The sequence below is a fragment of the Triturus cristatus genome, chromosome 1_2 (assembly GCF_964204655.1).
Source record: "Triturus cristatus chromosome 1_2, aTriCri1.1, whole genome shotgun sequence".
Classification (NCBI taxonomy): domain Eukaryota; kingdom Metazoa; phylum Chordata; class Amphibia; order Caudata; family Salamandridae; genus Triturus; species Triturus cristatus.
In genome coordinates this window covers 32,102,450-32,130,157 of record NC_140580.1, presented here as the reverse complement: position 1 = coordinate 32,130,157, position 27,708 = coordinate 32,102,450, and the positions used below count along the sequence as shown (strand labels likewise).

The 27,708-nt window shown below is 45.6% G+C and overlaps 1 protein-coding gene across 1 annotated transcript in view; it reads right to left on the bottom strand.

Annotated features, from left to right (window-relative positions):
* Nucleotides 1–27,316, bottom strand: part of LOC146866683 (alpha-1,3-mannosyl-glycoprotein 4-beta-N-acetylglucosaminyltransferase C-like) — a gene marked incomplete at its 5' end in the record, with an annotated part of 221,567 nt that extends 194,251 nt beyond the window's left edge. The window contains 2 exons of the mRNA XM_085616744.1: nucleotides 2,703–2,747; nucleotides 27,296–27,316. Of these exons, the coding sequence (XP_085472870.1) occupies nucleotides 2,703–2,747; nucleotides 27,296–27,316 (66 nt within the window). The remainder of the gene's footprint in view (nucleotides 1–2,702; nucleotides 2,748–27,295) is intronic.
* Between the last annotated feature and the right edge of the window lie 392 nt (nucleotides 27,317–27,708).

The following is a 27,708-nucleotide window of genomic DNA, read 5'->3' as shown; positions in this document are numbered from 1 at the left end:
TCTGCAGTTTGCGGGATTCCTTCATATTGAAGGTTGACAAATGTTTTGCAAAATAATTAAATATATGAGGATCTTTGGAACAAAGGGAAAATGATGGGCATGGCACAGTATGTGTCAGGGACTTTTGTCATTACTTACCGCTTCCACAGAGTTCCTCCTTTGCACCAATGCCCCCACATCCATTCTATGTCCCCCATTTGACATGACCTCTCCCACTCCACACCCCTTAGATACCCTTTGCCTATGCAACCTTGTGCTGCCATCCATTCTGTGATGACACACATGACCCCTCTTGCCTATTCTGTCCCATTTAATCCACTCTCTGCCCTCAAAGAATCTGTACCTTTGGTTCTCCATCTCTTAAAATTCGGAGAGTGGTTAGGCAGGGGTGCGTGTTGGTGCCCTTTCTGTTCTCTTTTACATAAACGGTGTAGACCGAGTGGCTCAGGGCGTGGCTGCTGACTCCCAGCTAGTAGATGGAAGGGCAGCACCGGTCCTGCTTTATGTGGACGATGCCCTCCTATTGTCAAGGCCCACTAACAGCTTAGAACATCACATTTATTGCTTTACAAAATTTATGGAGTGCAGCAAACGTAAAATAAAAGTCAAAAAAACGTATAACATGCTCTGTGGAGAGGGTGTAGGCAAATCAAGAAGTTATTATATTAATGGTACTCAGATCGAAAGGGTTACATCATTCCTCTACCTGGGCATTCTTTCTACTACCAGTGGCTCCTTGACCAAGCGTATGGAACATAAACGGTTAAATATGGCGTGTGCTTGCAAGGGTATTTTTAGGCTTGCCACCAAATTGGGCTATAAACCAATTAAGAAAATTGTCACAATCTACATAGCTAAATGTATTTTTGCTGCCTCTAATGGTAGTGGGTTTTGGGGCCATGCAAATCCCACCATTTTACAAACACAAGAGAACATTTTCCTCCGAGGACTACCTGCTGTTTCCAAATCCACATCGGCGGATATAGTTCATGGGGGACTAGGGATGCTGCATCTGGAAGGTTTATTATTGACAAAACCTATCTAGTTGTGGCACTCAATATGGAGCAAAGAGGAGACTGGGTTAACAAAATCAATCCTAGTGGATTGTTTAAGAGTAAACAAGACTCTGAAAACCCTGTGGCTCTTGTGTATCTCTAGAGAGCTGGCCCAGCTCAATGTACTCTGTTATTAGACAAGAGAGAATTGAAGCATATGCTACTTAAGAACAAGGCTGATGACCGCTGCACCAAAGGCATGTCCAGGCCTTCTTTGACTAGACACCTCCATGTTGCACCAAATGAGGGCTTACAGCAGTATCTGTTAACTGCATCCAACACCGCTACATATAAAACAATTACCCCTGGGCATAGCTCAGGTACAAGACCTACAAGTGGATTTCCCAAAAATGAAACAGGCCAGATGCACTTTTTCTATTTTGTAGTCTTTACATTGAAATGAGAAAAAAAATTCAAAACCATTATTCATTGCTAAAAACACTAGGAAGGAAGCGTTTTCTGTTTTGTAGTTCCTTAGAGGAACCAGGTATGTGCTTCAGAGTTGCATCTTTTATTTGGAAAGCTACTTACATTAGGGAACATTTTAATTTCATGCATCAAATTCCTGGCTAGAAAATATACTTAAGTATTGCCCAGTTTTCCAGGCAGTAGTGTTCGTCTAGAGGGGCTGTCATTCCTAGGAGGCCTACCCACACTTTTCTGTTTTTACAACCAACATAAGATCGCCCAGAGAGACTTGTGGTTCTTATAAGTCTTTCCAACGTAACTAACAGGCTAATCATCTTATTGTGCATTAACATAGCGGACTCTAGTTAGAGTTTTTTGTTGTGTAGAACTTAGAGGATGACCTGTTTGCACTTTAATTTCATCAACCACTAGAATTTATGGGATGAGTCACTTTGTACGATAAGTGCTCCAATGGACTCCAAGCCCAACCGAACATGCATGAATATATAAATTTACAGCAGCACTTTTATGATATTAAGAATATTTTCTCTAGTTTAAATGGCTTCTGCACCTTTTATTGAGCCACCACAGTCGCCATGTTGTTTACTTTCAACCTGCAACAAGTTTTTCAATTGTCTTCTTATGAATTGCCATATATTGCTTTTATTGCTGATGATACAGACTGTTAGCTCCAATGTTGGTATAATGAGGTATTTTTATATAAATTATGTAAGTGGTATGTACTCCTTTATGGTTTTGCATTAAAACGGAATAAAGGATCTGAACTAAACTATTCCAGGGATGCCACCTGTCTGTGTTCCTGCTCACCCACCATGTATTCCAGCACTCAGTATGTTGCCTCTCCCACTTCATGCCCCTTTTCTACTTCTTGCCCTTACCCGCCCCTTCATTACTCACAGACTGTACCCCTCACCTATTCTGTCCAGCTTAATCTACTCACCCTCCTTCTCCCACTATATATTCACTCGCTGTGCTCCAGGATCCACTTTGTGTGCTCCATCTAATAAATAAATCTGTGCCCACCTTGCACTGACACTGTTCTCCTTTATTCTTTTTGTGCCACCTCAATCACTTGATGACCCATCACTCACCCTATGAAGCATGTTCCACTCCATGTCTCATTACCCACTCTTGGTTCTAGCTCACTTTGGCTTCTTGTCTGCTTTGCTCACAGCAACTGTTCCCCCAGTGTGTATAAAGGGGATCAGGTATACTCACCAGGGCAGGGACTTCCGCGTTGATGTCTTGAGCTGAGGAGGATTTCTGGAAGAGACATGATAGGATTAGAGAGAGAGTGAGAAGAACGACTAATGAATGCAAGCGGTGGAAGAGAGGCATAAAGCAAGGACTAGGAACAGAATTCATGAGAAGACAAAACTCGACGGACATTTGAGGAGGGAGCCTATAAAAACCAAGGACAGGCTTCGGGTTGTTCCCCAGAAGCAGAATGTGGACCTGGGGTTGGAGGAAATTAACCCAAGGAAACAGGCAACCTGGAGGAGTTGACTCCACAAACTGCTGCCAAGCAAACTAAAGACAGACCTGAGGAGGCAGCAGACTCAGCTGGGAATAAGAAAAACTGTGTAAATTGGAGCTCCACATGGCTCCCCAGGATCCCGACTCAGGAGAGGGAGACCGGAGTACTGGCCCTCCACCCCGAAGGTCATACCTCCCACCATGTTTCAGGAGATCCATGGAAAATGTAGTTCTGTACCAAAAGTACTAGGATAAAGAAAGTGAGCCGCTTTCTGCAGATTATGGAGGCAGGTGAAGTGTCACCTAGAGAAAAGCGTGGAAATACACACGGGGAATTCGATGTGTTTTCCTTTGGTCTGGATTATCTTTCTGCCATCTAACTACCTAAGTTTTGGTGTTTGGGAAAAGAAATGCACGGAGTTTAGAGAGCAGATGGTGATGGCGACTCACTGAACTCTTGCTGACGTGAAGATACGTGATAGTGGTGGGAGGAAGGCAAACCATGATTTTATCTGATTGGATTATAGATGTTGTAAGGGCCCACAACTACCTGTGGGTATCCTGGTGCTGAGAACTGTTAATTAGTCATACACAGAACTTATTGAAAATAGTGGTTTTTCAAGGATTTGCAGAATCTAAGAAAAATCAGTTCTGTGTGGAAGGCTTTTGCAGGCCTGAGAAGTTATCATAGTGAACACATGTCCCTTAGGCGTGATTTGTGAAGCCTGGGAATATAAACCAGGCATGTAGTCGAAGAGCACAGTAGTCTGGTGGAGGGTGATACCTGGATAACAGCTAGAACATGCAGTTCAAATGAGTGGCTGAAGTAACCGCCTTGTGGCAGAAGCAGAACACCTTAAATGGACATCTCTTATGAACATAAAGCCGATGTAGTTTTTTTAGATGTTTTGGAATGCAGGCGTATTTCGGAATATTTAATGCAAGTTTACCCCTCGCATTATGGGTGAGTTGTAACCTATGGGTCAGCTAGAGACAAAGGGCCACCTGTTGGTAATCAGTGATTGGCGGAGAAGTTGCTTGGAAGTACTAGGAATGCGGGGCAGAAGTTTTTTCTAAACATTCATGGTGAGGAAAGTGGTTGAAGTAAGTTTACAAATGTGGCCATCAAAAGACAGATTGACTTCAAAGATAACTCTCAGACTGTGAGCATTGGAGAAGGGATTGGTACATTTTCCCAGAGATTGAGGCCACCAAGACGGAGACCCACAGGAAGGGTTGCCAAATATCAGACCTTCGTTTTGTCAGAATTGAGTCTCAGTGAATTGGTATTCATCCAGTCAGCGACCGCTACCAGACAACATTTAAAGTGATCTTGAAGGGGGTTAAAACAACATTCCAGACACATAATGAGCTGTGTACCATCGCATAGGCGTGACATTCAAAGCCAAAAGAGGTGGTCAGTTTGGCAAAGGGGGCCACATGCAAATGATAAAGAGTGGGGCTAAGAGCATTCCCCAGCGGTTCTCCACAACCTATATCTTTCAAAAAGGAGTGAGAGGGTACAAGTAGGACAACTGTGACCTGGAGATAAGAAAAGGACTAAATAGGCAGAAACCTTGTCCCGTAGACTGGCCAGACATGGCATATCCAAAAGGATATGCTAAGAGACCTTATAGAAAACCGTTGACGGATCAAGCAGCATGAGCGCCACCAAGCCATCAGAGTCCAATATCATTTGGATGCTGTTGCTGATGGCAATCAACTCAATATCATTGCTCAAGGCTGGTTTGAAGCCTGGTTGGTAAGATTTATGTTTTTTCAATATGCTGGGATAGCTGAGAATTAATCCAGCTCTCAAATATTGTGGTGTTTATAGGGAGAAGGAGGATAGGTGATAGTTTGCAAGAAAACCAGGATCAAGTATAGGCTTCTTCTTCACTAAGGGAGATTAATGCAGTTTTACAGAAAGTGAGAACCTGGCCCATCTCTAAGTATTGATTTCAAATGGGTGCAAAGGTCCTAAAGATCTTGATGAACACGGGGCCTAGGGGAGAACCAGAACTATAGAGAACCAGAATCATGACAAAAGCATGAAAAGGAACCATGAAAAGCAAACTTTGACAGAGACAAAGTGTGATTTACTTTGAAATCATCATTTGCTAAGTTATTATTTGCGTATACCTACGCTATTTATTCAGTGGACAACATATGGTGGAATGAGAGGAAATAAGAAGGACAACTCTTCAAAATCATCTTCACGAAGATGAAGAGAATCACTACTAAGGAACTTACCCCTTGGCAAGTGTTCACTCTATTGTTGACCCATCTGATAATAATAAACCTCATCACTTCATTTCGAATAATAAATCTCACTGGTTGTATGAGTGTTCATGTAACCCAGCCACCCATGTACAATTTGTGTTAGGAGTGGAATTACACACATGGTGTTTCGCTACAACATCAGCTAACAACAGCTAAGCTCCAAAACACTGTAAAGATTCACGTTGTACAGATTAGCCAAGTGAATGTAGCTAGGAATGTGACTTGAAGTTCTGGCCTAGCTTAGGTCCAGCCAACAGGTTCCCTCAGTGGTATTGCAAAGACCTAGATTTCCTTTTCGTGAACCTTGAGAACGAAGTGTTGAAGCAGACAATTGTCCACCTGACTGATTGGGACACTACCTGGGATCTTTATAGGTCTGGAACATTCAGGCTACCTATTAAGCAGGGATCTTTCCCTTTGATTTATTATTTGGAGGAAAGCCTAGTACCCTTCTAGAACTGACTAAAGAGGTTTGTAATATATGAAACCTCGCACATGACTATGTGATGCAATTAAGAAATCGAGAAGGGAGTGGGGAGGTGGAAGTTGCGAGACAAAAGGCCTGATTAAAAGTACGGCAGTCCTTAGGACTGTCGTACTTGCGGTGGAGGAGCAGTTGGAGACCACCGCACCTGTGGTCAGACCTAGAGGTGCATTTGCAGAGTGGTGGAGAAAGAGGCAGTGTCTCTGACCACCTCCCAACAATCCAGCTGTGTGGGGCTAACTGGAGGTATCAGGAGGGCTAGTTGGCCCCTAAGAACCCTCAGCAACCAAGGGGACTTCTTCCCCAAACGAGCAGCGCACCAGTAGGCGCATTTGCAGAGTGGTGTAGGAAGTGGGCGGGGCCTATTGCGAGTTGCCCTTTTTAAAAATTTTGTATTTCTTTTTTTAGGAAGGTGGCTGTGTGGCACCCCTTCCCTGGATCCTTTTGCCCCCCTGGAACCCCATCCTCCGTGGCCTGCCCCATTTTTTTCAAAATAGGAAAAAGGGAGTGGGGCGCATGGCCCCCCTCCCGGGCCGATTTCAGCTCCAGGGACCACATGCCCCGGCCCCCTGCCTGTTTTATATTTATTCTTTATAAATAATGGAAGAGGGTCCGCATGGCCCTCCTTCAAGGGCCATTTTTTTGCACCTGGGGACACCATCCTCCCGGGCCTGCCACTTTATTTATGTATTTATTTAAAAAAGGGAGGAGAGCAATGTGGACCCCCCTCTGAGGCCAATTTTGGCCCGAGGACCCCACTCCCCAGGGTCAGGCCTTATATGTATATGTATGTATATGTATATGTATATATATATATATATATATATATATATATATATATATATATATATATGTTGCAAACAATCACTCCATCAGGAAATGACACAAACTCCTCTTAGTGGCAAAGTGGAATTTATTTTCAGTTCTCACTGCTGTTGGTCATGACGCGTTTCGGCCGTACCGTCGGCCTTGTTCACATAACGACGCCATAACGGGAGAACTCCAATTTAAATGTTTTTTTCTCTTACAAACCCAGTGTCACATGATTAATGAACATGGAGGATAGACTGCGGCACTTTACACATAATAGATTTAGAAAACAGACCGGATAGTGGTTGTCCACACGGATTACAAACTACTACATGAAGTAGAAAGAATAATAAATATATACACATTTGAATACACATTTACGTATAAATAAATAAATAAATACATAAATATATCTCAGTATAAATACAGTATAATCCAATGTATATTAAAATCATTTTCTTAAAATATTGGCATAAATGCGTAGTGTAGTTGAATCTTAAATGTGTGGTTATCAACCTGATCTAAATGTCCATCAAAGCTCGTCTGTGTATGTGTAAAAAAAGAGGAAAGTGTCACAGAGAAAGGCTCTACTCCATGGTTAAAATCACCCATAAAACAAGAAACAGTGTATAAAATGATTTGATTGACCCCTCAAATGTGCAAAGTTGCAAAGAATACATATTGTGATTCTCCAATAGGAATAATTCCGATACGCCGTCCATATTGGGAGGTACATATTGGTGCGTATAATAAGGTGCTGAAAGAATGTGCAAAGAGTTGCCTATTTATTTCAACAACTTAATAGTGTAAAAGTAAAGAAAAAGAAATAAAATAAAAATAAGCAGTGACCATGAGTAAATTAGATCAATGGAAACTGCAGAGGGGAAAATTTACTAAACTTGATGTATATTGATATCCAAGAAGTGGATCAACTTACTCTAAAGGATCCTACTTATACTTATATTGATCCCTAAGTGTATAAAGTGGGCACATATCGACATTATTGCAGCAAATTTATCAGAAAACTGGTTCCAGAGAGCTTCTGGTTTTGAGGCTATCATTGAGTTTTTCCAAGCAGACTTTTAAGCAGATTTATAGGTAGGTGTACATATCTTCAGTGGTGTTTAACCCATAGGGAACCTTCGTATCCATTTCCAATATTAGGCGGGTTTCTAATTGCCTTAGTAGCCTTTCCCTATTGCCTCCTCGGCGCAGTTTAGGGACGGCATCAATTACATAATAACTGAGATATTTTAAGTCATTGTTATGTTTGTCTTTGAAATGACGAGCCACAGGATAAGTGGTGTCATTATTTACAATGGCTCTTAAATGCTGAAGGATACGGGTATGAACTTGAAGTTTGGTGCTACCTATATATGATAGGTCACAGGTACAGGTGAGGACATAGACAGCATATTCCGTACGGCATGTAAAATGCCCTTCGATTGGTGTTTCCTTGGGACTAAACAGAGTTTTGTATGTAATACGGTTAGTCCCAAATTTGCACGCTCTGCAGGATGTGCACTTGTAAAAACCTTTCCTTGGTTGTAGCCAGGTATTGCTGGATACATTTTCTGGGCTGCTTTTAACTAGCTGGCTTCTCATGGATGCAGCACATCTATATGTGATAGACGGTTTGTCTGATAAGAAAGGCGCCAGTACACCATCGGTTTTTAAAATGGGCCAATTTTTGTTAATGATAGCCCTCAACTGTCTATGTTGTCTGTTAAAAGTCATTATGAGACGCGGAGCATTCTCCTCATCTCCATTGTGTCTTGTATCACATGACCTGTCAATTTTGCATAAGAGTTCTTCTCTAGCTTTCAATGCTGCTTTGTCACTCGCTTGTTTGAGAATAGACTCACTATAGCCTCTTGCTTTAAATCTGGCAAGCGCCTCTTCGGTACATTTTGTAAACTCCATTTCCGTACTGCAAATTCTTTTAAGTCTTAATAGCTCCCCATAGGAGATACTTCTAATGAGGTGGCCAGGGTGGGAGCTAGTCGCATGTAAGGTGGAGTTACCTGCGGTGGATTTCCTATACAATGTAGATTCCAACTTGTTACCTGATACATAAATAGTGGTATCTAGGAAAGAGACCTGTGTTTGGCTGATGTAAGATGTAAATTTCAGATTTAGTTTGTTAGTATTGATCTCATTGATGAATAATACAGCACTATTGGTGTCCCCCCTCCATATCAGGAACACATCATCAATGAATCTTAGCCAATATACTATGTTGTTCTCATATTTGGAACCCAAAGAGCCCCTGAGAACCTGCTCCTCCCACCAGCCCACGTGTAAACACGCGTAGCTGGGAGAGAAGCAGGCTCCCATAGCCACGCCTCGTTTTTGGCAGAATAGTTTGTTCTCAAACAAAAATAAGTTGTTGTAAAGGCACCATCTAATCATTTGAATAAGCATCTCATTATGATTGTGAAAAATGAGAGGTCTAGTGTCAAGAAAATGTTTAGCAGCATTCAGACCACTTTCATGATTTCTTTTTTTTTTTTTTTTTTGGAAACCTTTATTACAGATTTCAAGAGATATACAAGTATGGGCCTACAACCTTCAGGCCGGCCGCTAGTAGACAGTGAGACCATGAAACATATTCATAAACACAAGCAGCAAGCAGTAAAAAGTCCCACAGATCAAAAATATCATTTGCGGCCACATTGCCCAAACATCCCAAATGGCGGTTTCATTTTAAATGAAAAACGAGAAACAAACCCACAAGGCGGCAAAAATCTAGGCAACAGTATGTGCTCCCTTCGGGAGGGCTCTACCAACCTACAAGAATAAAAGGGGGGGAAGGGCAGGGGCAGAAACAAAGTGGTCACGGTAACACAGAATCAAGAGAATGTGCAGACTAGGGAGACAGGGCCGCCGCCAGGTCGGGCGTCAGTGGCGGGGTACAGATCCCACCGCGGTAGGAGTTCCAGGGGCCCCACACCTTTACCCATTTCCCAGGCTTACCTCTCGCCACATACACAACCTTTTCTCGGAACATACACCAATCCATATTTTCCTTCCATACCGAAATCGTGGGTGACCTCTGGGAGCCCCACAATTGTGCTATGTCACGCTTGGCCACCATATATCCCAATGTCACCCACCACGTTTGCGTCACCGTATAATCAGTCGGCTCCCACACATTCAGCAGACACCTCCTAGCCTCGGGGAGCAGCGCAACATGCGTGACCGCTTGCAACACCTCATGCACACCACGCCAGAATCGAGTCACCTCCGGACATTCCCACAAAATGTGGAGGAAGGTCCCTAACATGCCACACCCACGCTTACACATCCCATCCACTGCGTATCCCATGCGCATCAGGCCCGGTCCCGTAACGTAAACCCTGTGGAGTATTTTGAGCTGGACGAAACGAAGGCGGGCCGGTATGGCCACCTCTTTCGGGGAGGCCACCGCAGAAACCCAATCCTCGTCGTCCAGCTCCAATCCATCAGCGACCCATGCCTCACGGAGGGCGGCCAGCAGTCCCGAGCGACCGTTGATGAGCTTTTTATAGATCAATGAGATAGTGCCATCCGGTACATGCCCATCTAGCACTCTATCTTCCAAGGGGGAGCACTCCGGGATGGACGCGACCTCCGGGAACACGGAAGACAACGCGTGGTGAACCTGTACATACCGGAAGTACTCCCTGTCATGCAACTGGTATTCCGCTTTCAGCACATCAAAAGTTTTAAATCCCCCCTTCGTCCAAAGATCGCCCACCCTGCTAATGTCAATCGTGTCCCACTTCTCGAAGCCTTTCGTCGTCCACAAACAACCCAGTCGTTCAGAGGCATACAGTGGCGTCGCCCGGGTCAACCGATCTTTCCACCCCATCGCCGAGTTTGCCGCATGCCACACCCGTACCGCGACCCGTGTCGGACCAGTCAAACGTGCGTCGAGCGATCTAGAGTAGAGCGCACGATTGTAGTCGCCACCCGGCAACAACAATTTGTCCATTTCAAAAGCCGGATTAAGGGCGGGCCCATAAAGCCCGTGGTTTATCGCAGCCAGCTGGGAGGCCCAGTAATAACGTTTGATGTCGGGGAGGGCGACTCCCCCATCGTACCACGGGAGAGTCAGCTTCGTGAGGGCGATCCGCGGCCTCCCATCCCAAAACAGTTGGCGTTGCAGACCCTCCACCTCCCGAAAGTAACTAGCCGGAACGACATCCATCGTGTTTTGCAAAGCATATAAAAACCGTGGCAACGACATCATCTTAAACAGCGCCGCCCGGCCGAGCAGCGAGAGCGGCAAGCGCCTCCAACGTGCCACATCCGCCTTCAAACGTTGGAGGGGGGGAATAGGTTCTGTGTGTATCGGGCCGCAGAGTCCAGGGTAATAAAAATACCCAGATACTTAAATCCCTGTTGAGCAACCTGGATAGGACAACCCCGCGGGAGGATAGGGGCCTCCCCTGAGAGGACATGTACACAGGATTTAGCCCAGTTGATGACTAGGCCTGAGTTACGGCCAAAGGAATTCAGCACATCCACTAACACAATCAACGATTCACGCGGGGAAGCAAGATACAAAAGAATATCGTCCGCGTAAAGAGAGACTCGATCCTCATACTCAGGAGTCCATCGGAGACCACGAATCGAAGGGTGCCACCGCAGCCACTCCGCCAGGGGCTCCAAGGCGAGCGCAAAGAGGAGAGGCGACAGCGGGCAACCCTGTCGCGTGCCCCTACCCAATTCAAAAGGAGCCGACACTCTACCATTCACCACCACCTGGGCTAGCGGTCCGGAATACAACAATTTCACCCAGCCAATGAATCCCGGGCCAAACCCAAACTTCTCCAGCGTCGCCCAGATATATGGCCACTCAAGCGTGTCGAATGCCATAGTGGCGTCCAGGGACGCCAAAATGGCTGGCTCACGTATGAACGGAACCCTTGAGAGCACCCCATGCAGACGCCGCAGGTTAAGCGCGGTGTTGCGATGAGGGATAAAACCGGACTGGTCCTGATGGATCAGGTCGCACACCACGCTGACCAGCCGATTAGCCAGCACCTTGGCCAGAATTTTTGGTTCCGCATTCAAAAGCGAAATGGGCCTGTAAGAAGTGACCCGATCACGCGGCCTCCCCTCCTTGTGAATAACCACAATAGTGGCTAGACGCTGGTCCAGCGGGAGGGAACCCGCCGCCCGGGCCGCGAGGAACATATCACGAAGATGCGGCGCCAATGTATCCGGCCGCAATTTGTACAATTCAATGGGAAGGCCATTAGGACCCATGGCCTTGCCAGAGGCGACTGAACGTATGGCCAGAGCGATCTCCTCAGACGTCGGAGTCGCGTCCATCAACGATTTATCCTCCTCCGAAAGGGAAGGCAACGCAATATCTTTAAGCAGGTCGCGGGAATCCTCTTCCGAGCGAGAAGATACCGGGGAATACACCCCGCGAAAATACTCTGCGAAGCAATCAACAATTTCACCCGGATCAGTAACATACACACCCTCCACTCTCTCAACCAGCGGAACAACTCGACTCGCTCTCTCCTTTTTATCCAGCCACGCGATCAGTTTTCCAGCCTTATCACCCATATCATACAGTCGCCCCTGCTGCTCCCTACTCGGGCCCCTGGCCGCCTCGGTGACTAGGGCCTTGTAGTCCGCTTGTTTGATCCTGAGAGCATGCAGTTTGTCGTCCGTGACACCACAATCCAGGTCACCCTCCAACTCAGTTATCTCAGACTCGATACGGGTCACCTCCTCCCGCTCACACCTCTTGGAATGGGAAATGAGGGACAGGGCCTCCCCCCGGAGTACCGTTTTGAACGCCTCCCACAGAGAAACAGGAGACGACACTGATCCCACATTATCTCCAAAATATTGCTCAAGGGATTTAATCAAATCTGCGCGAATCGCGGGATTACGCAGGTACCAGGGGTTGATCGGGACCACCCTCCCCTCCATCCCCAGGACAGTATCAAAGTGCAACAAGAGAGGGGAGTGGTCTGAAATACCCCGAGCAAGATGCCGCACCTCCCCGACCCTCCCCGCCTGTGCTGCTGGCATCAGAACATAATCAAGTCTCGAAAGACTACCATGAGCCCCGGAATGAAAGGTGTATTGTACCTGCGCAGGATGTTTTAGCCGCCAACAATCCACCAGACCCAGGGTATCTAAGAGGCCAAACAACCAAGTTTGGGCCCGGGGGAGATCCCTGGGTGGGTGACGATCCTCAGTTCCGGAGACCACAGCATTAAAATCCCCACCAACCACTAAGATACCCTCCGGCAGCCCAAGAAGAAGGCGCCCCAGATCAGCAAAAGTAGTCGTCTGCAACCCCGGCGGGACATAAACAGAAACCAAAACAACTACTTTACCCTCCCATCTACCCACCAGAGCCGTATATCGCCCCCTGTCATCACGGAGCACCTCGTCAACCTCCAACGAGAGCGAGGTTTTAACCATAATGCCCACACCCCTCGAACCAGAGGTGAAGCCCGAATGGGCCACAAGGCGATAGCCCCGCCTATTCATAGCACAGAAGGAGTTACCAATAAGGTGTGTTTCTTGCAAGAACACAATATCAGGTGAAATCCGTTTTAAGAACTGCAGGACCACCCCCCGTTTTATCCTGTCCCCCAGTCCGTTAACATTCCAGGAAAGAAGTCTCAGTCCCCTACCCCCCATCACAGCCAAAACCAATCTGTCCCCTCCCAGAGAGCACCTTGAATAGAAGACAACAATATGTCTGCCTTGTGGTACAAACAAACAATACCCAACCCCAACCCAACATTCCAAACAAAACTCCCCCCTCCCTGCACCCCTGCATGAGCCCAAACAGCCCCCCCAACTTGCAGTGTGCCTGTTGCCCCTGCATGAACTAAACTACAAAGACCCCCTAGAGGAGGAAAGAGAACCCCCTCGAGACACACCACAACCTCCACGGGAGGGGGAGCAAAGCACAACAGTCAAGAAACCCTGAGCACAGCCGAAAGGTGGCATCATCAGGAATTAGCCCCAGTATCAATACCGCTGGCCCGGTCCAGTGGGCACTCTCCTCCCGCGGCCCTCACACCCTCTCGATCATGTCCCCTAGGCAAAGTGTCCAACCAGTCCCCGGCCGTCTCCGGACGGTCAAAGAAATGAGAGCGACCCTCGGACTCCACACGCAGTCTGGCCGGGAAAAGCATGGCGTATTTCAAGTTCATATCTCGGAGCCGCCGCTTAACGCCCATGAAACCCAGCCTCTGCTTCTGGACCGCTTGAGTAAAGTCAGGATAGAAGTTCACCTCCACGTTCTCCAGCTTAAGCGGCCCCTGCACTCTAGAAGCTTGTAAAATCGCATCCCTGTCCCGAAAGTTGAAGATACGGGCAATAAGAGGCCGCGGGGGAGCTCCGACCTTCGGCTTGCCACCAGGAACTCTATGGGCCCTCTCCACCGCAAAGAATTTACTCAAACCTCGAGGCTGCAGACGATTAGAAATCAGATCCTCCACAAAGAGATCCGCCGCCGAATCCTCCAGTCCCTCTGGCACCCCGATAATGCGAGCGTTGTTCCTCCGGGCCCGACTCTCGGAATCCTCCAGTCGCCGATCCATGAGCGCACTGGCCTGCCGGAGCCGACGTACCTCTGTCTGGAGGGCCGCCACCTCAGTCGTGAGGCCCGACGCGGTGTGAGCCAAAGAATCCACCCTGTCATTTGTCTTGGAAAGATCTGCCCTGACAAGGTTAACATCGATGAGAACCGCGTCGAGTTTGTGCGCCAGGGTATCAAATTGTTGACCCACCGAGGTCTTCATCTCCGCAATGGCGCCCATGATGTCCTGCAAAGTCAGATCCGTCGGCAAATCCGGGGCATCTGCGGGGCACTCAGGGGACCTATGCGACCCGCCGGGAGAACCCTTCGGCAGGGTATAGCGATCCATAATGTTGGCTTGAGTTGCAGCGCCACGCCGGGTCGATTTGGCCCTTGGCCTCTCGCCATCCTGCTTCGTCGCCATCGTCCTGTATCCCGTACACCCACGAGTCCTACCGCGGGGAGCAAACAGTCGAGGCCAAGGACCCCAGAGGTCGCCTCAGAAAGGCAGAGCAGGTCCCCGCAGGGCAGGCAGGGTCCCCCAGCGAGGCAACCACCACATACAGAAGGGCCGTGATCCCACTCGCGACAATGGCAAGAGGGCTCAAAAGCGAAAGTGAAAGTGTGGGGTACGCGTCTCGCCAGGCTCGTCCCGCCGTTGTTGTTCACTTCTCCACTGGATCACCCCCCAACTCTAGTCCGGGGTCAGGAGAGGAGCAGGCCGCAAACTTCAATCGATGCCCAGCACGGCACACGGGGTCCGATTGAAATACGGAAAACGGGTACCACCTCGGCTCAGGTTCACCAACACAGTCCCCTCAACCGAATCAGGATGAAGACAGGATAAATGTAGGAGGTCGCGGAGGTCCTCGGGAGCCTCGCACCTACGCGGCCATCTTGGTTGCACGCTAGGCTCCTCCCCACTTTCATGATTAATACTTGTATACAATGATTCAATGTCCAATGTAATGAGCGAAAAACTCTCATCCCATATTATATGTGTGATTTTTTCAAGAAAGTCACTAGTGTCCTTGACATACGATGGGAGAGTTTGCACATGCATCTGTAAAAAATAGTCCACATATTGTGAGATCTGCTCGCTCATACCACCTATTGCAGAGATAATAGGTCTACTAGGTACTGGACAAGTTCCCTTATGAATTTTCGGGATAAAGTATAATGTGGGAATTATTGGAATTTCGTTCATCATGAATTTGAATTCTTGGTTTGATATTAGTCCATTTCTTTTCCAATTCATTAAATCTTTTCTCAAGTTTTCCTTCGCCTTGTTGTATTCCACAATGTTACTGGTACCATAGCATTTCGAGTCCGATAATTGTTTGTGAGCCTCTTCCATATATTCTTTGCGCGGCCAGATGACAACGTTTCCGCCCTTGTCGGATTTATTGATAATGATATCCTTGTTGTTGCTCAATTTTTTGATGAGGTTCTCATATTCAATATCTCTATATTTGAGTCTCGTTTTGCTATGGTTTGTTTTGTAATAAAGTTTTTTTATTTCATCTGTAGTTCTCTCGTGGAATATGTCGATTGCATCCTTGGGCATGATAGGAAAAAATGATGATTTCGTTTTGAAAGGGCTGATACCTGCAGTGGCTTGCACAAGATTGAGAGCTGTCAGTTTTTCTTGAGTAGATGAATGAACATTTAAACCTGCTTCAAATAAAACGTTCTCATCATTCAATTCATGTAAGGCAAGCAAGGTAGTGGCATCGGATGCAGAAAGATTTGGAATGCTGGTCACTTCAGTGTTTTTATTATCCGTCGTTTTGGTGCTGTTTTTTATCCTGAAGAATTTCTTCAGCTTCAACTTTCTGATATATTTATAGATATCTACTCGGGTTTTACCGTAGTTGAAGTTGCTTTCAGGACAGTAAGATAGTCCTAGGGCTAGTAGTTGAGTTTCTGCCTCATTAAGGACTATGTTGGATAAATTAACGATGGTTTTTGGGTCATTTTCTATCTCCTGCGCCATTGTTGTTTTTTTGCTCTCCCTCTTCCTGAGTTTGCGCCTTTCTCTACGGCGCCGATTTCGTCTCTGCCGGGTGTTTTCGCTGCATTCCCGGTCCGTGGTCTCAGGGTCTGCAGACGATCTGTCACTAAAAAAGTGAGCTCTTCTGAGGGACTGAGTACATTGGTCAGATCCGGGTTACTAGTTCTTGGAATCCCGTCTTCTGATTCATTGTCACTGGTTAGAGAACCTGTGTCAGAGCCTGACTTCAGTCGTAGGTCCACTTGCCGTAGTTTCTTTTTCTCTCTCATGAGTATTTGCATTGTGTGTTACCTTGCCTGAACGGTTTCTCTTAGCTTGATCATATTTTCGAGAGAAAGTAAAGACCTGACCCATCTCATAGTCTGCCTTATCACGTGCATATTTAAAAGCCTTGCGTATTTTAATTTTTTCTTCATGCTTCTTCATCCTTACATCAATATTTTTTTTGAATTTGATAATGAAATCCGTTTGTTCCATTTTATTGAGTTGGTCATTGATATCATCAATTTCTTTCAATAACTGATCCCGATCTATTTGTGCATACTTAATAAGAATTCTAACCAGGTTCATTGATGCTGCCAGATTGTTAGAAGCCCATTCCTTGAGCATTTCCGGGTTGGGATTTTCAAATGATGGCGCCAACAAAATACGGAGTCCTTGAGGCACTCGTCCCGCTTCCTCATATTTTTGCAATGATTTGTACTCCCACCACTTGGTAATTTCATTTTTTATACATTTTTCCATTTTTCTTAATAAAGATTTAACATCAGTTTGAATATCGTTTCCTTGTGTAGTAGTAGTGTTACGTAACACACTGGGCGCATTATTAAACAGTTCATCAGCTGCTGCCTCGCGCTCCCGTACAGCGTCCCTTGACATAGCAGTATTTCTTGAGAACCCCGTATAGACTTAATATATCGTCTGGGAAACTTTAATGCCACAAACACCTCCTCACCTGTGCACTTCTGCCACAGAATATAACCACGCCGCTGGAAAAAGGAAAATCGCACACGCGTCCTCCGACCCGTACTGTGTTTTCTCCTCAGCTGCTCCGTTTTCTCAAGGCTGCACAGGGGGCTGCCGCCAAACGTATCCTCCAGGATTAACTCGCTCGTGTGGCTGAGAGCGGCTGCCGGCTTAAATGGAAGAGGGTCCGCATGGCCCTCCTTCAAGGGCCATTTTTTTGCACCTGGGGACACCATCCCCCCGGGCCTGCCACTTTATTTATGTATTTATTTAAAAAAGGGAGGAGAGCAATGTGGACCCCCCTCTGAGGCCAATTTTGGCCCGAGGACCCCACTCCCCAGGGTCAGGCCTTATATGTATATGCATATGTATATATATATATATATATATATATATATATATATATATATATATATATATATATATATAGATATAGATATTCACTGAAAAAACCATAGGTTTTACAGACATTATAGCTAGGAATTAGCATTTAAAAAACCTTAGAAATTCACAGAAAATACCATAGGTTTCATGGACATTTGACTCATATAAAACCAGAGAAATTCGCCCGTTATAGTTAGTTGAGCTAACTATAACTCGCGTGCCCGCAATGCACTGGTGATGCCGTCACATATTACAACAGTCATGACATGGTCAGTGACATCACTGATGACATCTCAAATGACATCACTGATGACATCACTGACATCATCCAGTGAATGTGTGTTTCTGTAAAGTTTAAATATTTTTCATATATATCTATGCCAAGGTATATTGAAGAAACAGTGGATTTACAAGTGCCTGAATGGATTATTTAGAAGGTGCATGACTGACTGTATAAGTGAGTGATTGAACATGTGTTACTGAATGTATGGGTTAGTGACTAAAATGTGTGAAAGTCTGTATTAGTGTCTCATTTGGTGTATAAGTGGCTGCGTGGGTTGGTGGGTAGCTACATGAGTGTCTATATGGGTTATTGATTTGTTGTCTGTGTATCTGTATGGGTGCCTGAGTGTATGTCTGGGTGGGTGGGGGTGTGTGACTTTGTGCATACATGTCTGAGTGGGTGATTCACTGGTTGTATGGATTAAAAAGTGCATCTGGGAAGGGCTGTATGGGTGAGTTAGTGTGTGTATGGGTATGTTGGTGAGTGAATGAATGTCTCACTGGTATATGTGTGACTAACTACATATGTTTTAAGGCAGTATATGTGAGTGTTGGAGTATTTAAATGACTATACGTGAGAGAAGGTTATTTGAAGAGTGGGTGTATAAAAGGGTGTCTGCTTGTATCAGTGATTGTATAAGACAGTAAGTATGTGTTAGTATCTGCATAAATAAGTGATGTGGTGTGTGTATAAATAACACAGTTGGTGTGTATAACTGTATACATGAGTAAATGCCTATGTGATTGATTCTTTGCATGACTGTACATGTACAGGTGTATGAGTGCATACTATAGTACTGTATTGATGAGTAACTGCATGTATAAGTGAGTGGATGTGAGTGTAGACCTAGGAAATAGTGGGTGGTATGTAGTATCTGGCATTGTTGTGTGTATGGTTTCAAAAATAGTAGTCTGTATTTTAGAGTGCATGTATCAAAGTTTATATTAGGCCATCAGTATGTGCATCAGATTATCACGTGGATGATGTCATCAGTGATGTCATCAGTGATGTCATTTGAGATGTCATCAGTGATGTCACTGACCATGTCATGAGTGATGTAATATGTGACGCCATCACCATTGCATTGCGGGCATGCCAGTTATAGTTAGCTCAATTAACTATAACGGGTGAATTTCTCTGGTTTTATATGAGTCAAATGTCCAACCAACTATAACGTCCATGAAACCTATGGTATTTTCAGTGAATTTCTAAGGTTTTTTAAATGCTAATTCCTAACTATAATGTCTGTAAAACCTATGGTTTTTTCAGTGAATTTCAAAGGTTTTTTAAATGTTAATTTCATATTTTAATATTTAGAAAACCTATATTTTTTCTATTTTTTTTTGTAATATTTTGGAACTCTATTATCCTTTTTTGTTTGAATTTGAAAAATTATGTAATTTTTTATATCTTCAAAAAAAGTATGTATATATATATATATATATATTTTTAGAACACTAGACTCCCGTACCGGTAGTGTACCAAGCTCCATCACCATGCGAATCCTATCCGCGATATTGCGAAACTCGTTAAGGATGCGCATTCCGTATCCGACGGCTTCGTAGCACTGTGTCCTGCCTAACATCATATACGTATAAGGTCGCGGCAGCTCCTAGTTTGGTATGCGACGGCTGCGCGGAACCAGTACGCACGTTACGTCATCTACGTATAGGGTCGCGCTGGCTGCGCGTTCTGTATGCGACGAGTGCACGCTGCCAGACCCTGTGTTACATTATAGACGTGTGGTATCGCGCCGTGTACGCCATTCCCTCATTTTGTTTTTATGCCTCAAAACTATATGTAAATAATTTGAAAGTGTATATGAGAGCAAGCGATAATCTAAAATATTTTCCACATTTATATATTTCTAACTGTAATAAACTTATATTATGGTAAATATATTTTCTCAAAATCGCGTCAGGTGCGGCCTCCTTGCGCGCTTGGTGCGCGATTGCCATGTGACCTTAAAAAAAAGCTTTTGATTGGTTCATAACATTTCCCATTGTAACAGTTGGAGGACCCCACCCATTTTAGTCATTCTCTACAGCGTTTGATGAGAGACACCTCTTCTGCTTAGAGATCTTTTTTGAAAACTTTTTTGCTGTGTACACATATCTTATAGTACACACAACATGCAATGATCATCTTGATCAATAATCATGCTCTGTACAGTAGCCTTCCATGTTTGATAGCCATGCATCTGAAACGTTACATCAAAAAACAAATGTGTGTTACACGATGCCCCTGGTGTGTGTGTGCGCGCATTACTGTGCTGCCTTTCGGCCTGGGTATTGGTGGCTCGAAGGGATATCATCAGCCACGGGCACGAGTGCACATCCTAGATCACATGTGACAAACAGTAAAGAGTAATGTGTAGATTTGTGTTGCAGTATGCTCTGTTGTCAGGCTTTACCAGGATAGTAGTGTGTTATATGTGAGACTTTCAGATTCACGTTTGACATGCATTGCTGGACTGTAATGAACGTTATCAGTGTGTATGACGTAGCCTCACTGCTGATCCTTCTTCCATCCGAGCACATTCACATGTGTGCGCTTCGTGATAGCAACACTTTCAATAATACCGCACACCATTGACATGCGTGTCTGCGCATATCCACAAGCTTGACAACGACATGTGATGTTGTCCATTCAATGTTTTCAGATAGCATCTCATTAGGGATAATTGCCGTCCTCCCAGTACTTGCTACATTAATATAAACTGCAACAGGGACACACACATAAGTACACTTCCTGGCCAGGCAGGAACTGAATACCCAGGTCCCCGGAATAATTATTCACACCCCTACGCTGGCCTGCTGTACGCAAGCCCAGCCCACTTTGCGTATGTATAAATAGGATAACGACGCCGCCACATGTCCCAGTTCTTCCACACTGCTTCAGGTGATATGGCCGCATCCACCTCGCATTTCACAATGCGCAATAAACAAAAAGGGATCCATGAGGTGTACATCATCCTGGCAATCAAAACTACATCTGAATTGTGAACCCTGCTGGCGTTGTGTTTTGACACAAACCAATGACAGCAGGTGAGCAGTGGGGCCTGGGTGCACAGGGGCTGCAATTGAGCGCGGTGCGGTGGGAGGGGTGGGGTGCATCAGTCTGGGTGCGCAGGTGCGAACAAGCGATGTTGCCGTGCGTAATGATGTGATCTCTGACCTCATTCAGTCACATCTCTGTCTCATTTTAAGGACCTGCTGGACCGTACTGTAGGCCTGAGCCAGCGGGCAGCGCTGCCCTACAGACACGTGGCGTTGGCTTTTGGGGCATTGTAGTGAGCTGATTACTAAGTGTACATGCACACAGGCTTGCCCAACTGCATTGCACATGCACATTATGCTTCTAGCATGCACTCTGATCCTGTGTATGTGAACGTTGGCATAACATATTATTATTTACCCTTGTCTATTCTCGTGCACTCCATCTCCTCTTTGAACCACGATTACCACTAACAGTTGGTAGATCGTACTCCAAGAAGGAAGGATGAACTCAACTGATGTTCTCTCTTAAGCTTGAAATAAACCTTCATTTACCTTAAGGTGTTTCCACCATTATATTATTTCTCCCTTTTCAGACACTAAGTTAGTTGCATGAAAAGGCATGCAGCAGGTGCTCAACCAGTGCTGATGCTCTGGCCTTTCTGACGCCTTCCATCGTGGTATCAAGACACCGTCCCAGACCGGAGACCTGCTGTGCCACCCTGAGAGGCACCCCGGAGTCGGAGCTCGCACCGGTTGTGGCAGGTGAGCAGTGAAGCCTCGGTGCGCAGGAGTTGCATTTGAGCACAGTGCGGGGGAAGGGCCTGGGGTCCAGCAGCCAGAGTGCACAGGTGCAGGCAAGCGATGTTGCCGTAGTTAATAATATAATCTTTAGCCTCATTCATATCTCTGTTTCATTTTAAAGACTTGCTGAACCGCTCTGTTTCTCGTGGACCTCAGCTTCCCAGACACACGGGGGACGTGAGGTGAACAGTGAGGGCTGGGTGCAGTAGGCCGACGCTCTGTCTCCTCCTACCTCTGTTCTTTTGACTCTCCCTCCCCTTCACCCCTCCACCCACTCGCTCACTGTCCCATTCTCACTTTCCACCTTTCTTTTTCTCTTGGACATGGCACACATACTTATGTTTCTTTTTTCTCTTGCAGGTTTTGTACGCTGCTTCCGGAGGAGTCCCACCCACTTCTTTCATCTTTTACTGTTGTTCGAATAAAGTTACGTTTCCATTTATTTGTGTTGTTTTAATAAAAGTTGTTTTTTACCGATATATAAGTGAGTGTATGGGTCTTCTTTTTCTGACAACACTTGTCTGTAGTTTATTGTGAAAATCGGCGGTTGATAGGAGGTTATGAGGGAAAACATTTGTAATTATGCAGTGCACCTACCAAATATAAACCAACAGACAATTACATAAATGAAGCCTGGGTAATTCTACAATGGCAAGGGTTCTATGAGTGTATCACTTTATAACACCATGGGTACTGCCTGTGTGATTACAGAACCAATAAGGCACTGCCTAGGGCCACAGAGGCTTCAAGGACTGGCGAGGCCCACTCTGCATATTTAAGTAAAGCCCCGGAGGTTGCTGATCCCCGGTCTTGAGTTGGCCTCGAAGCCCCCCGAACAATTCGTAAACAATACCCGGGGAGGTGTCGATCCCCTAGTCTGCAAAACGTCTCTGTGCCCTCCTGCGCCTAATTTACATGTGAGATTAAGGTCCCCAGTGCTGCAGAGACCCCGCAATATAATAATAGGATTGGCCCCTGAACATTACCCACAAGTGGGCTCATATCAATGAACGGGTGAGACCCCACTTCATTTTTCTTTTTTCTCCATTTTTACCATCCGGATCCGCTTTATTGAAGCGATACTAGGTTTTCCTCCTCTCGCTTCAACGAGGCAAACAAGAATTTACTATCACAGGGTAGAAGCAATGATCCCGCCCTGTAATAGCAAACATAAATGTCCTGCTGATGCACACCCCATTGTATGACCTGTGCCTGGGAGGTGGCACTCCATAGGGCCATGATGCATTGGTTAATGCATAACTACAGAATTAGTATAAATGCATACTAACACTACTTGCACACATGTAGTACAGCAACCAGAGTGTAGTGAAGAGGCAGAGGAAGCCCAAAATCAAAACATATAAATCCTACCAGAGGTAGGATCACATAGTTTGATCAGCCGACGACCCTGGGATGAGTAGAAACAGCTTCACCAAGAAAACGGGTCTTCAGCAGAAAGCAAGCAAGCTCAAAATCTTGGTGAGGGCTGCCTTCTTTTTACCTTCTCCTGCTCCTCGCCAAATTTATGTAGTGAAGAGGAACACAGCAGTGGATCCGATAAGTAGATTTATTACAGGAAATGAAGGCAGCTTAAACAGCCACCAACAGGACCAGACAGCAAGGCAATCGTCTTCTCCAGCACCGTGTACAAACTCCCCAAGATTCCCCTCATGACAGCCCTATATTCTAACACTACATACTTACATTTTAGTAGCATTACATGCTAACATTCTACTATGACTTACATTGGAATACTACACAGAGCACATGACTTTACAGCAATGAGCTCATGGTTTTATCCATGAGTCTTGAGACCGGTAGGGGTGAGTAGTTTGCTTCCCACTCCCTGTATTGTATAAATGCAAACTAACACTACTTCCACAGGTATGCTACAGCGCCCACAGCACATCACTTTACAGCAATAAGCTCACGGTTTAATCCCCGAGTCTTCAGACCAGTAGGGGTGAGTTGTTCGCTTCCCACTCCCTGTATAGTATAAACGCATACTAACACTACTTACACAGTTATACTACAGCGGCCAGTATGCTACAGCGCCCAGAGCCCATCACTTTCCAACAATCAGCTCGGTTTGATCCCCGAGTCTTCACACCGATAGGCGTGAGTACTTCGCTTCCCACTTCCGGTATAGAATAAACGCACGGTAGGGGTCAGTGGTTCGCTTCCCACTCCCTGTATGGTATAAACGCCTACTAACACTACTTCCACAGGTATGCTACAAAGACCAGAGCACATCACTTTTTATAGCAATGACCGCACGGTTTAGGCTCCCGGTTTCATACCAGAGTGTAGCAGCATCTCATCTCAGCACCATGTCACTCTGAGCAACACCGCACTTTCAGTCTGGTAGGAGTGACTACTTCGCTTCGAGCTCCCCCACAGAGGTTACAGTGCTCCTATCCTCCTGTTTCCTAATCTTTTCGCCCTTTTTCCCCCTTGCTCGTTTCAACGACATCACAAAATGTCTGCCAACACTTCCTAGTTGCAAGCGCACGCACCGCTCGCAGCCAATAAGCATCAAGCTCATGCTCGTAACGCCTCAGCCAATCAGATGGCAGAATTTCCAAATATCGATATCTGCAAATTTTGATATTTCTCCAAAACTACTGAACGGATTTACACCAAATAAACAAAAGCGTGCTTTCTAGACCAAGACCCTTCTCCCTGCCAAATTTGGGGTAATTCCGTTCACCTGTTCGATCTGTAGCCTTGTCTAAAGTTTCCCATGTAAATTAACACGGAGAAAACACGTTTTGGGACCCCCCTTTTTCTTGGCCCCCCCTTGACGAATCACCCCCAAACTTTCAACATGGGAGCTGATATGAACAAACAATTAGTTTGGAAAATTTCATGAAGATTCATCAAACGACGCCAAAGATATAAGCATAAGAAAAAATGCTCTTCCTATGGAAACTTGGTCCTAACTATAACTCGCCAGTAGGTTATATATATCAACAACAGAGTTCACCTTACCCGAGCCTCGTTAGTGACGGCGTTCATGCAGAGGGACGGCGATTCCCAATAAATCCTTCCAAATGCTGCGATCAGTCACAACGAACAGCAAAACCGCGGACCAAACTTGTTGCGAAGAAACTACTTTATTTTCAGTGGTGGCACAACACTTTACGCGTTTCGGAGCCCACGCTCCTTGCTCATGATTGGTTAATGTTGTGAAAGTGCAAATTTTTCAAAACTTTATTGAAACTGATAATCACACCACAAGCAATATTTTTGTATAAACATATAATTTTGAATGTACTTGTTAAGTGAATCCCACTTGTCGTTACATTTCAATTAAGAATGTAAAGCATTTATTTGAGTTAATTTAAACAGCTACATTTGAGTGAAGAAATCCTAACTCAAAACCGAACGCGGAAGTCTGTTCTCAGTGTTGATGCAAATGTCACATGGTGTTTTATAAAAAATGTTCACTTTCACCACATTAACCACTTGTGAGCAAGGAGCGTGGGCTCCAAAATGCGTAGAGTGTTGTGTCACCTTTGAAAAGAAAGTAGTTTCTGTGCAACAAGTTTGGTCCGCGTTCTTGCTGTTCGTTGTGACTGATCGCAGCATTATCTATATCTATCTATCTATCTATCTATCTATCTATCTATCTATCTATCTATCTATCTATCTATCTATCTATCTATCTAATCTATATCTATATCTATATCTATATATATATATATATATATATATATATATATACATATATATATGTATATATATAGGGAGAGGGGCCCCCTACCCCAGGCCAATTTCAGCCAAAGGGACCCCATCCTCCGTGGCCAAGCCTCCACATTGGAGTCTGTGGGGGGGGGCCCGAAGGCCTCCGCAGTCCCTGCCTGCTCCCCGCCTCCTGCGGGAGCAGGCATTGCTTTTTACACACAGGGAGCTGCTGATATGCAGCTCTCTGTGTGTAAAAAGCAAAGTGTGCTCTGCTTTGAGAAAGCGAGACCAAAATGATCTCGCTTACTCAAAGCGGAGCACACTGTTTGCTGTGGCATGGCGGGAGCAGTGCTCCCACCATGCCATATCAAACTGCAATGTCCCGGGGATGGGCACTTCGGGACATTACTGGAACTGGCCCTGGGAGGTGGCGGTCCCCAGGGTCATGTAGGGCTCCTCGAGGGGGACCGCATGCCCCCCGTTTGTTCACATTTGCCCAGGGAGGCAGAGGTCCACAGTGCCAGAGGTCTGCAACTGACCCTCCTTAGTTATTGCATTTGTGCCCCGGGGATGTGCCATTCCCCAAGCAGTGGGGGTTTGCAAGGCACCCCCATTATTATTGAAAGTAACCTGGGGGAGGCAGCAGTCCCCTCAGCAGGGTGAGTCTATGAGGCCCCCTCCTTATTATTGAAATTAACCCTAGGGAGGTGGCGGTCCCCGGGTCAGGTTAGCTTTAATGAGGCCCAGGGAGGAGGTGGTCCTCCAGGGCTGGGGGGTCTACGAGGCCCCCCCCACATCATTTGAAATAGCCCTGGGGAGGTGGCAGTTCCAGGGGCTGCAGGCAGGGCCAGTGGGCCTGCTCACATTCATAATCAAAAGTGCCCCAGGAGGTGGCAGTCCCCGGGGTTTTGATAGGCCCTGTGTGCCCCCCTCCTATATTCACCTTATGCCCCCAGGGCCTGACCCACGTGGGGGTTTATTTTAAAGCAAGCGCAGGAGCCCGCAATTGCTTTTTTTAATGACAAATATCCTTGAATTTGCGAATATCGCTACAATGTTTTATAAAAAACAATACTTTTATGTGATGTCAGGGTCCCAGGGGCCTCCCAGACCTTGGCTTGGGTGTCAGGGTATTCCTTCCCTGCCCCCTTTTCTTTATTTTTTTGGGGGGACTCAGTAAAGAAGAGTCCCAAGATGGCTGTCAATACTTCCTGGTTGAAGTGTTGGCAGTTAATCAGAGCTTTGCATTTCCCTGCTCAAGATCATCTTTTTTCGTGAAGGCTTCGGGTCAGACAGCCGCGGTACATGCAGGTAACAATAGTGGGGCGGGGGGCTGGGTTGGGGGAGATTTCAAGGGACGATGCAGATGGAAAATTAGATAAATAATAAATTTTCCCTCAGCATCGTCCCTCGAAATCCCCCCAACCCCGCCCCACCGTTGTTACCTGCTCAGACCGCTGCTGGGGTCAGAGATATATCTATCTTTTTCTTCTTAAATTTCTGCAAAACTGCTGAACAGATTTACACCAAATAACAAAAAGCACAAACTGCGTAACAACATCTAACTTTCTGCCAAGTTTGGTGTAATTCCGACCAGCAGTTTGGCCTGTAGGTTCAACAACGCGTTCCTAAGGGAATTAACTTTACAAACACACCTTTATTTTGCGCCCCTATTTCTGGGTCCTCACTGCACGGATCACCCCCAACTTTCCATTACACACAGAACCTACTTTGGCACTTTTTTGGAAAAATTTCATAATGATTAGTCAAACAATGCCAACATTAAAGTCAAGTCAAAAAATATATATATAGCGCCCTATATCAGACCTCCTGAGTCTCCAGTGCCTGACAGATCAGGCAAGACCATGGTTAGAAAATCTGCTGGAGGGAATCTGTTTAATAGGAACAGTTTGACTTCTTTCTCAAGGCTGAATTTACAGTACTTCTGTCCCGTCTTCATGGTGCCACAGCAATCTTCCTATGTCTACTAAATAATCTACCTCAAAAACAGCAACAGAATGTTTTTGTCATACTGAGATTACATTGTCACATATATTAAGAGCTAGTAACAATACCTTCAGATCTTGAAAGCCATTTTACAAACGATATCTCTGAAAGGCCAAAAGAAGAAAAATGAGTTTCTATACAGGGAGTCCCCTTCCCTAGCACAACAAACTTTCTGGGCCTTCTTAAGTCTTCAGGGGTGCTACAGAAGATTTATAACCCATTACTCAGAACTGGCAACACATTTAAGAGATCATTTTAAAAACATACTACTTCCAAACTTAGGGTCTCATTACGATGGTGGGATGGAGACTGCACAACTTGTAGTCCGCGGTTCCATCCTCCAAATTATGATACGACCACCGTGTAGGAGGTCAAAAACGTGCCATTTTCTATTGTGGCTTGTGGTGCATCCCAGAAAAAGGCTGCAGCACAAGTCACAGTAGAAAAAGGGATGTTTTAAACATCCATGCACCATTTGCCA